Genomic DNA, 11710 nt, shown 5'->3' with positions numbered 1-11710 from the left:
AAAAAAAAAAAAGTTTACAGAATCCTACAGGACCACCACAAGAAAAAGGCTGATAACCCAATCACAAAGGGGAAAAGGACATGGAAAGACTTTTCACAGGGGAAGACATTCAGACGGCCAACAGACATATAAAGAAACACACAAAATCACTGGCAATAAGAGAGCTGCAAATCAAAACCACAATGAGATACCATCTGACTCCAGGAGCAGTGGCAAAATGAAATAGGACAGCAAGCAATAAATGTTGGGTAGAATGTGAAGAGAAAGGAACTCTCTTACACTGCTGGTAGGATTGTAAAACGGAACAACCTCTCTGAGAGACAGTTTGGTATTTCCTCAAAAAGCTGAACATAGAAATTCCATATGACACAGCTATTCCACTGCTTGGGATATACCCCAAGGAAATTAGAACTGAGACACAAATAGATTTGCAACCAATGTAACTACACACACTCATGTTGTCATTATATGCTGTACAGTTGGAACCAACCCATAGCTGGCCCTCTGGCAGGTTTTCAAAGACAGTTAATTTAACTGGAGGAGATCGCGCATCCTTCTTTCATAAAGCAGCTGGTGGATTTTAATTCACCACTATTGCGACACAGCTTCTTAACTCTAGGCTACCAGAGCTCCCTGTTGTTACTGTTAGGTGTCATTAAATTTGTTGACACTCATAGTAACCAAATGTACAACAGAATAAAGTACTTCCCTGTCCTTGATCATTCTCAGAATCACCATTTAGTTTGAATCCATATTGTAGCCACTGTGTCAATCCATCTTGTTGAAGGTCTTCCTCTTTCTCACTGACTCTTTCTTTACCAAGTGTGCCTCCACCAACAGGAACGAGACATTCCTGATTACATTTCCAGCCTAAGCGAGATGAATTCTTGCCATCCCCATTTAAAGTGAGCATTCTGATGGTACTTTGTCCATGAGATTTTCTTGTTGTTCTTTAGCAGTCTCTGTTGTTATTGCTGCTGTGTGCCATGGAGTCCACTACAACTCAGGAACTTGTGAACAATACATTGAAATCTTGCCCTATCATGTGCCATCCACACAATCTCTGCCATATTCAAGACCACTCTTGTAGTGAGTATGTCAAACTATCTCAGTAAGAGCTTTTTTCTCTTCTATTGGCCCACTACTTTTACAAATATGTCTTTTCCCAAGAACTAGGCTCTCCTGACAACATGCCCAAAGTGTTATGTGAGACAAGGTTTCACCATTCTTGCCTCTAAGAAGCACTTTATTTTGATTTGATTACACTTCCTCCAAGACAAATTTGTTTGTTCTTTTGTCAGCCCATGGAATATTTGATACTTGTAACCAAGACCACAATTCCAATTATTTCTTCTAGTCTTCCACCTTTCTTATTTATTATTTACCTGCATGCATCACATGTTTATGAAGCAGTAGGAAAGAGAACAGCTTGAGTTAAGTGTGAACCTTATTCCTTGAAATAGTATTTTTGCTCTTTAGCTTTTTAAAGAAATCCTTTGCAGCATATTTGCACAATGCAATATGTCATTTGAATTCTTCGTTGCTACTTCCATGGGAACTGATTGTAGAGCCAAGATGAAACCTTTGACAATTTCCAATCTTTTCTCTATTTACCATGCTGTTACTTACTGGTTCAGTTGAGAATGTTTGTTTTCTTTATGTTGCGATGTGGTTGATATTGAAGGCTATAGTCTCTAAGCTTATCAGTAGTACTTCAGAATCTCATTACTTTCAGCAAGCCAAGTTGTATAATATCTTTATCATAGCTTGCTAATGAGTCGTCCTTTAATTCTAATGCTGTATTCTTTTTCATGTAGACCAGCTCTTAGGTCTCTTAGGTCTCATCACTCAGATGAATAAGTATAGTGAAAGAATACAACCCTGATGTACATATTCCTGATTTTGAATCATACAATATACCATACCCTGGGGTTTGTTTTTTTGTTTGTTTCAAGTGCCTGCCTCTTGGTCTATGTACAAGTTCTACAGTAGCACAATTAAGTTTTGTAGTTTTCCATTCTTTTAAAGTATAATAACTGAAAACTAATGACTAAAGATTAAATCAGTTGCAGGAGGACATCATACATATACAAAATGAAAGGTCATTAAAAACGCAGTAGAAAAGAAAGCGAAGAGATAAAATAAAAGGAATAAAATAGATATCAGAAGAGATTCTGAAACCTATTTCTTAAGCACGAAGTAGCTAAATGTAGAGAAGAAATTATGAAGTAAAAGAACTGAACAGAAGATTTCAAGGATAGTTCAAGAAGACAAAATATTATAGTAAAGTGTGCAAACACCTGGAGTTAGAAAACCAAATGAGAAAAACACACTCAACATTTCTCAAGCTGAACGAATGAACTCAGAGTGCGGGGGAGCGGGGATGGGAATCAAGCCTGGAGCTGAACTACTGAAGGATTTTATGGACAAAATATTGAATAGCATATGACAAATAAAAAGAAAATAGAAGAAATGTCCAGAGTTGCTATACCAAAAATAATTGGTTAACAATGTTCAACTATTTCATGAGGTAGCATATGTTCAAGAACCAATGGTACTGAAGGAGTAAATTCAATCCTCATTGAAGTACTGTTGAAAAATTAGGTTCCTAGAACTCACAGAATACTAATTGAGATGCTTCAACACACAGATGCAATGATGGAAGTACTCACAGCTAAGTGCCTATGCTAAGACATTTGAATGATACCTACCTTGCCAACTGACTAAAAGATACTCATATTTACACCTGTAGTGTCAAGGGTTTACTTTGCAAAATAGCTTTCCTATCCCTGCTAAAGAGGAATGACTTAAAGTGCCACCCTTAGTTCTTCTGGGAACATGGTATATGCAGCAACACTCAAAAAAAAGAATGTTTCTGGGACTAGGGTAGGTTTACTCTCTCTGCTTGCCCAGGACAGGCATCTGACCTGAACGAGTGGCCCTGCATGCTCAATCACCTTCACCAACCCTATATAATCAACAGTAGTGTGAGCTTGGGGGCACCTTCCTATGAATTGGTGAACCCAAGAACACAGAGTTTTGGGAGTGGCACAACAGATGGAATATTTGGGATAGTTTAGACCTCAGCATTTTGTAGTTAGTCTGATATTAGTCATTGGTATGACTAAACAAAACAATGCCAATTCTTAAGAAAGAAGATCCAATAGGATACAGAAAATATTCAAAAATATCAAAACTACACATGCATAGTGTACGTGTATTAATGTATATTATCAGTGTGTATGTATGCATTACTTTTCCATTCTACTAAATGGAATTTAAATTTTGCTAAAATACCACATTGTAAATATAGAAGACTACAATAAATACAGATATTTTAAGAGTGAAAGAAAAGATTTCTGTGGTCACAAATTGATAAGGAAATCAACTCAACAATACAACTGATTGTGGTCAAGTTAATATCACTCATAGCTGATTCCAACAGTGGGTTTTTGGAGGCTGTAAATCACACAAAAAGAGACTTTGACCCTTTTTAATTTGTCTTTCTTTCTCCTGTGGACCTACTGGCAAATTCAAATCTACCACCTATAGGTTAGGAGTTCAACTCCCTGCAGACTATGCCACCAGAACTCCGCATGGGGAAACAAACAAACAAAAAAACCACCAAAAACAAAAACACCCTGTAGCTGTTAAGTCCGAAACATTCATATCTGATCCTTCATTTAGATTTAGAAAGCATAAATCACACAGGAGGAGATTCTCATCTTTCTCCCACAGAGTAACTGGTGGATTCAAGGCACCTGTCTGTGGTTTAGCAAAACCATTCCATACCCATTAAGTCACCAGAGGACCCTGAGGAAACCATATCTTTTATTACAAATCTATTATTGAGTTATTTCAATACTCAAGAGATTTTAACTTTCCCTAGAGTTCTCAACATTGATAAAATCTCCTAGAGGCTTTTCTCTAGGGTAATTTTGCTTCAATCACATAAAAAGAGTCCCAGGTTGGTTTTTTTCTACTTCTGTCTTAATCATGAGAGACATTTCTAGTGTATTTACATATAGGCAACTTTTCTTTTGTTTTATCTCTTCTTAGCCAACTCCCACTTCCACCCATTCCCAAGGACAAACCACCTAGATGTGGAATTACCACAGACTATTGAGAAAATATTACAGCTTCATAAATTTTGGAGTTTCTGTTCTCTATTAAAACAGAATCGATCTGTTTTATTGATGGACACGGAATTTTACTCCTTCCTCCTTGTTCTCTTGCAGTACAGTTCTGCTTTCTGATTTTAAGAGTGTTTGAAAGGGACACAAAATAGTTTATAAACTGAGAAATAATATAGTTTCTTCAAAGATGCCTACTCTAGAGTAACCTGAAATGGATTTTAAGGAGCTGGGATACAGAACAGGTAAATTTAGTTTAAGAATCTAAATAGGAAAAAAATTAATTCCAAGATTTTTCTGAACTAAAGAAAATCAAATATAGGATGGAGCAGGAGGAGATCCGTGCCGTTACCCAGCAGCCAGAGTCAAATGAGGTCAGGAATGCAATGGGGCATACTTGAGGGCAAAGACTTCTTCCTATTGTGCCTCTGGATAACTCTAAAGAAAAGTACCTCTCAACATCATAACAAGGACAAAAGACAAAATTCGCTTCAAAATATAGCCATGTTATTTTATTGAATAAGGACGAAAATGACAGTTAAAGACTTTAAAAGGACTCTAATTAATGGCAGAACATTACACTTGATGGAGAAGAAAATGAAATCAGCAGAGAAAGAGTTAGCCCTAAAAGTACTATATCCTATCTCCACCCTTTCCAAGCTCTACTAATTGTAAATTTTCATACACACGAAATCATATGTGTACACACATTACACATTTCATGTATATATTAAAATGTAGCATATATGCCAAAATAATCCTTTTTAGACCCAGTAAGAAGAGCACTCCTAGAAAAAAAATGTTTCTATGTTTTTTAAATGCTGCAAATTTCTTCATTAAAATGTTTAATGTTAAAAAAGAATGTTTAATGCTTTATTCTAACAGATTTTAAAAGCAAAAGAGGAAGACATTGTTTATTAAATAACTGTTAACTCACCTCACAAATGGTGACATAGGTTTCATTCTGCATACAAAAAGAAAAGGAAATAAAGCTACTTAGATTCTTTAAACTTGTAAATCATCTTAAATACACTTAGTTACACATTTCTTTCTAAATAATTGCTAGCCCAAATGTTGCAAAATAAACAATGAGAAAAGTGGAGGAGAGGAAAAAACAAAACCAAAGCACCACAATCAAAAAGAAAGAAAGCCCAGAGCTGAAGCCTTTTGTGCAAATGGCCGTTATGACAGGGATCATGAAAATTATGTTGTCTGTGTCAATGGAAATATGGAGAGTGCAGTAGCTACTAGAAAATCCCAGGCAGCCAGGAGGTTGACCTGTCCCAGACCAGTTTAAGAATGAAAGGCATTTTTACATGCTCTTGGAGACAGATCTGAAATGAAAACCACCAATAGCTCCAGAAAGCCAAAGGTCAGCAAGTTTCTCTGCCCCAGAATGGTCACTCTCGTGGCAACGTCATTACCTGGGTAACTGTCAGAGAACAATTGTTGTTTTTCAATTTATTTACTCAGAAAGTGCTGAGTAAGCTCCTGCTATATCCTCAAACAGGTGCAGGAGTTACTAGGTAAAGAAGCTGGAGGGTGGATGAGCAACTGCATGTAACAGATAGAAGATATTACTCACATATTAAACCAATGGTAATTCAAATCGCAATCTTAGGAAAGTGCTGCTGAGGAGAGCTGAAAGTTATCTGGAGTGCATACCAGTTACTAAGTTCACTCAACATATGCATCTCCCACCTTTTGTAACTTCTAGTGTACAAAGCATACAACCACAAATGTGAGAGTAGGTGTAATAACCTCCCGTAATAGAGACCTGAGCAGATGCTATTGAAAAAACTATTAGGACCATATGTAAGAATAACTAATACCTATTTTTAAATCTCAGAGGTATCATTTGATTCATTACTAGAAACAAATGTTATTGTTTTGTTGTTGTTAGGGGCCATTGAGTTGAGTACAACTCAAAGCAACCTATGAACAACAGATCTGAACCCTGCCCTATCGTGTGTAACCCTCTTCATCTCAAACACACTTGAGCCCATTGCAGAAGTCACTATGCCAATCCATCCCATTGAGGGTCTTCCTCTCTTTCACTGACACTCCACTTTTCCAAGCATGATGTCTCTCTCCAAGGAATAGCCTCCCTTAGAAACGTGCCCCAAAGATTACCTAAACCAAAAATCCCTACTGCAGTTGATTGCAACTCATGTCAACCCTCCATTGGTTTCTGAGGCTACATATTACGAGACTGCCCAACTTTCCTCTGGAGAGAGACTGATGGATTTGAAATACTAACTCTTTGGTTAGCAGCACAACATATAGCTTACTACCCTCCAAGGATATACACACACATTATACAAACTTTCCATATACCTCCAAGGGTGTATTTCAAGAGTAGCTAATGTTACTACAATACTGACTAATTTAACCACTGATCTGAACTCGAAAAAGGTATATAATTTTTGTTTTATTGTAGAAAATGTTAATGACAGAAATATTGCCATTTCTTAATATTTTAAGTGCTTCATTCAATAGTATTATTTCACCATGTTGTGCACCATTATAACAATCTTTTTGCAAACATTTTCATCACTCCAAACAGAAACTCAGTACTCTTAGAAATAGTTTCCCCTTCTCCTCTGCCAAATCTAGATAATGAAAAATAAAGTTTTGTCTCTGTGTACTTATCTATTTTAGATATTTCATATAAAGATATTATACAATATTTTCCCTTTAGTGTCAAATTTGCTTCAGTTTAGTGTCATATATTCAAGGTTTATCCTTGAGGTAAGAATGTTTACCATATGTTGAGCACCACTGGGGAAAAAATCTGTTATTACGTATTAAAAAAAAATCAAGGGGAAACATAAATGCTACCCTATACACAGGCAAGTTATACAAACTTTCTGTATTTGGGGAAATCATCGTCATCATCACATTTAAAGTGCAATGGATAAGCCTCACCCTGAGAAAACCACCATTGTGATCCTGGTGTTTCTTCTTCTAGGTAAGTAATTATTACGTAACTTACTTATGAGGAAGCTGAAGTACTGAGAGGCAAAGTGTTTTAAGTTACACAATAAGTAGCAGAGTTAGAATGAATTAAAAATGAAAAAGTGCCTGTAGGTCTCCTATCTAAAGTGGAATAAATCTTGAAGTTTGTGACTGCTGAATTAAATTACTACCATGTTCCTTACCAAGTTTGACAACAATTAAGAGTGTTGCTATTTAGTTCAAAGAACACTGACGTTATTCACCTGAGAGCTAATTACATGTGCAGAATCTCAGTCTCCAATCAGTTCAACTAAATAAAATTTTCACATTTCCACAAAATCCTCAGGTAATTTGCGTATATGCTTACAGCTGAAAAAAAATGAACTAAAAAATTAACAAATAACTGACATTTCGTATCCTATTAAACAGTCTTAATAGGTTGGAGCAATGAGTTCACCTGAGTGTTCCTGTATACGTGTTTTTGGATTAACCTCTTTTCTTTTTGATCTCCAGTTACGTCCATACCGTTAGTCTCAGTTTCTTTTCTATTAGTATGTATTAGTCAGGCCACAATAATAATTGTTTTGATTCAAACAAATTAGTATTCCAACAGTGGAAATTAAAATAAGCATCTTCTTAAACTATTTTTCTCTTGAAGAAAATATCTGTACCAAAATTGAGGCAGAGTTAATACTTACACACTTCAATGCACAATTTTCCTGATGAACAGAATTCCAAAAATGACATCCTTGAATGCACTGCAAGAATCAACAAGAGACAATGATGACTAAAGAAATAGAACTTTTTCCTTGTGATCTTAATGTACATTATGCTGTGGCAGTTGTTAGGTGCTTTTGAGTCAACTATGATTCGTAGTGACCCTGTCAACAACTGATCTGAACCCTGTCCTATCCTGTGCCATCATCATCTCTTTTATACTTAAACCCATTGTTACAATCACTGTGACAACCCATCTAATTGAGAGTCTTTCACTAATCCTCTGCCTTTCCAAGTACGATGTTCTTTTCCAAGCACTAGCCCCTGATAGCAACATGCCCAAAATATGTGAGACAAAGTTTCACTATTGCTGTTTCTAAGGAACACTCATATTTGCATCTACTCCAAAACATATGTTTGTTCTTTTGGCAGGCCATGGGATTTTTCAGTATTTTTTCCAACACCACAATTCAAAGGCATCAATTCTTCTGTAATCCTTATTCATTGCTTACAAATTGCTCAGAAAGCAATTTAAAACACCATGGTTTGGATCAGGTGTATCTGAGACATTAAACTGACATCGTTGCTTTTTTAGTGCTTTGGAGAGGTCCCTGATAACTGATTTTCCTGGGGAAATCCTTCCTTTTGATTTGCTAACTGGTACCAAAGGATTGTGGAGCCAAGTAAGATTAAACTGTTGACAATTACAATCTCTTCTCTATCTATTGTAATGTTTCCTACTGGCTCAGTGGTGAAGATTTTTGTTTTGTTTTCTTGACATTGATATGTAATCCATATTGAAGGCTGTAGTCTTTGATCTTCTTCAGGAAGCATTTCAAGTCGTCTTCACTTTCAGCAAGTAAAGCCATATCATTTGATTAACACAAGTTGTTGAAGAGTCTTCTTCCAATCCTGATGACACATTCTTCTTCATAAAGTCCAGCCAGTTTCTCGAATTATTTACTCAGCATACACATTGAATAGGTATGGAGAACAGTCCTGACACACATCTTTCTTCATTTTAAACTATACAGTGTTCCCTTGCTCTGTTGTTTCTTGGTCTAGGTCTAAATTTTGCATGAACACAATTAAGTGTTCTGTGATTCCTATTCTTCTCAATATTAGTCATAATTTGTTATGATCCATACAGTCAAATTCTTTTACATAGTCAAGAAAACAAAAATAGATATCTTTCTGTTATTCTCTGCTTTCAGCTAAGTTCCATCTGACATCAGCAATGATTTCCCTGAATTTCTGAATGAGAGGAAGATCTCCAGGCAGATGGATTGACACAATCACTGCAATGATGAACACAAGTGTGTCTGGTGTCTGAAAGGATGAAAACGGCACAGGACAGGATAGGGTTCAGATCTGTTGTTCATAAAGTCGTTAAGAGTTATACTCAGTTTGACAGCACCTAACAACAACTTGCCACTTCAATATATTGCTCCTGACTTTACTTGTAAAGAACGTGTAACTCAGTGTTTTCACTATTGTACTTTAACCTCTCTCTAGCTAACACAAATAAATGAGATTTTACTTGGCAATTGTTCTTATTTTTATAAAACCTGACCATTGTCCCTTAACAATGGAAGCAATTACTCACTGGTTCACTCCGGTTATATGGTGTGCCAATGTCCAGCTGTCTGCCCTGAAATGAAAAAGGTGGTTAGAAACACCAGCTATCAGTACTGCGTTCAGCATAACTATTACACTTTTTTTTAAGACTTCCTGGTATATTTTTATTTTCTCAGGTCTTTTAACTTTACAGGTATCAAATGTCTTAAAGCATTAACGCAGTCATTGAATCAAGCAACATAATTAACACGCGTTACAGATGTAAATGCCAAGAATTCTGGAGAAACTGCAAAGGTAGGAGTGAAAATGTGGCTGTAAGAAATTATTTAAGGACAAAAGAAAGATTCAAAGAATTAAATTAACTTGTATTTAATTTAATTTATTTGTATTTATGTAATTTATGCAATCACAGAAAGACTCCCAAGTTAAAGATTACTCTATTATTTTTTTAAAAAATTGAGTGAAGATTTACTAATCATATTCATTTTTCATCGAACAATTCATAGACATTTTGGTTTATGAGACCAAAACTTCCGTTCATTAATAGAATGAAGTAAGTACAATGTAGCACTGTGTATTATTGTGAATTGTTGTTCCTTCCACCCAATTTATCTGTTTATTAATTTTTACTCCCTTTCTCTCCCTTTCCATTCCCTTTATCCCTCCAAGAGATGACTCTCCTTTTAAAGTAGTATTATTAAACAGAGAGAAAGACACATTCATGATTTTATATATTGGCAATATCTTTCTATTAGGATTTATAGCCTCAGAAACCCAATGAGGGTTTGCTATGAGTCTAAATTGACATAACAGCAGTGAGAAAGCATAATATTACTCTGCTTACTTCTCTTATAGTAACACGTTTTTAAGAACTATTGTGCCTGAAAAGACAAGAAGAAACGAGAACAAAGGAGAGAAAAAAAATCAATTGGTTACTCATTTTCTCTTTGATCTTTATTTGAGTTGAGAACTGTTGTCTAAAGAGGAGAAAACTGGACATGGGGGCAAAGGGCCATGAGCATCTCTCTGAAAGGGCAGAGGGAGTAACTTCACAGCCCCAGAGCAGAAAGCAGATAAAGAGCCGTAGCCCAGCTCCTTGGTGCCTCTAGAGCCACACCAACAGCAAGAGGTTCTTTATTGTTGTTGACTCACAGGTGTGGTACTGCGAATGGGGTTTAGTCAGGAAGTAAGTCTGGAAAAGTGTGTGCCAGGGATGCATCCTATCTCCATACCTTTGCAATCTAAATGCAGAATAGATCATCCAGGAGACTAGGCTCTATGAGGAGGAATGTGGCATCAAGAGTGGAGGAAGACTCATTAACAACCTGCACCATGTAGATTACACAGCCCTGCTTGCCAAAACTGAGGAAGATCTGAGGCGTTTGCTGCAGAAGGTCACCACCTACAGCCTTCAATATGAATTGAAGCTCAACATCAAGAAAACAAAAATTCTCACCACTGGGTTGATTGGCAACATCATAATAGACAGTGAAGAGATTGAGATTGTTAATAGTTTCGATTTGCTTAACTCCATAACCAACACTTTTAGTACCAGCAGCCAGGAAATCAAAACATCAATTGCATTGAGAAAATATGCTATCAGGGACCTCATCAGAGTGCTGAAGAAAGCTGGACAATGACTAAGAATGATAGAAGGAAAAATGATGTCTTTGAGCTGTGGTGCTGGAGAAGAGTACTGAATATATCATAGACTGCTAGGAAACCAAATAAGTTTGTCCTGGAGAGGATGAACCGAGGCTACTCCTTGGAGGCAAGGATTCTGAAGCTCCGTCTGACATAGTTTGGGCATGTTGTAAGGAAAAACCAGTTCTTGGAGAGGGACATCATGCTTGGGAGGATGGAGAGACAGCACAGGAGAAGAAGACCCTGGATGAGACAGATTGACTCATAGACTGGGGTAATGGGGCATGTGTGTCAGATTTGATGAAATTTGCACAGGACAGAGCAGGGTTCAGAGCTATTAGTATGTAGGGTTGCTATAAGTCACATGCAACACGACAGCACTTATCTACAACAAAACAACCAGTTGAAGAGTGGTGAGGGAGGCAAAGAATATTACCCCAAATAAGTCTAGGTTTTAGCCCAAGCATCAAGGCACAATTACTCCTTTAGTCCAGGCTCCAGTTTTAATTCATCAGTCAAATCCAAATAATCCAGCAAGGTTTGCCTCACACAGTTACAAGTAAGCTGCTTCTTCAAGCATCCAGCAAAAACCTTTATGGCTAGAAATTGAAATTATCCAGGAGGATGGGCTCTATGAAGAAAAGTAAGGCATCAGGTTTCGAGGTTGTTGTTGTTGTTGT

The 11710-nt window shown here is 36.7% G+C and overlaps 1 protein-coding gene across 1 annotated transcript in view; it reads right to left on the bottom strand.

Annotated features, from left to right (window-relative positions):
* The window catches only part of ROS1 (c-ros oncogene 1 , receptor tyrosine kinase), a 169246-nt gene that overhangs the window by 150732 nt on the left and 6804 nt on the right, over nt 1–11710 (bottom strand). The window contains 2 exon segments of the mRNA XM_006879005.1: nt 7790–7849; nt 9415–9459. Of these exon segments, the coding sequence (XP_006879067.1) occupies nt 7790–7849; nt 9415–9459 (105 nt within the window).

The sequence above is a fragment of the Elephantulus edwardii genome, unplaced genomic scaffold, assembly GCF_000299155.1.
Source record: "Elephantulus edwardii isolate Elephantulus edwardi_28Jun2011 unplaced genomic scaffold, EleEdw1.0 scaffold00002, whole genome shotgun sequence".
In the NCBI taxonomy this organism is placed as follows: domain Eukaryota; kingdom Metazoa; phylum Chordata; class Mammalia; order Macroscelidea; family Macroscelididae; genus Elephantulus; species Elephantulus edwardii.
Note: the sequence above shows the minus strand (reverse complement) of the source record. Positions and strands in the feature narration are given on the sequence as shown.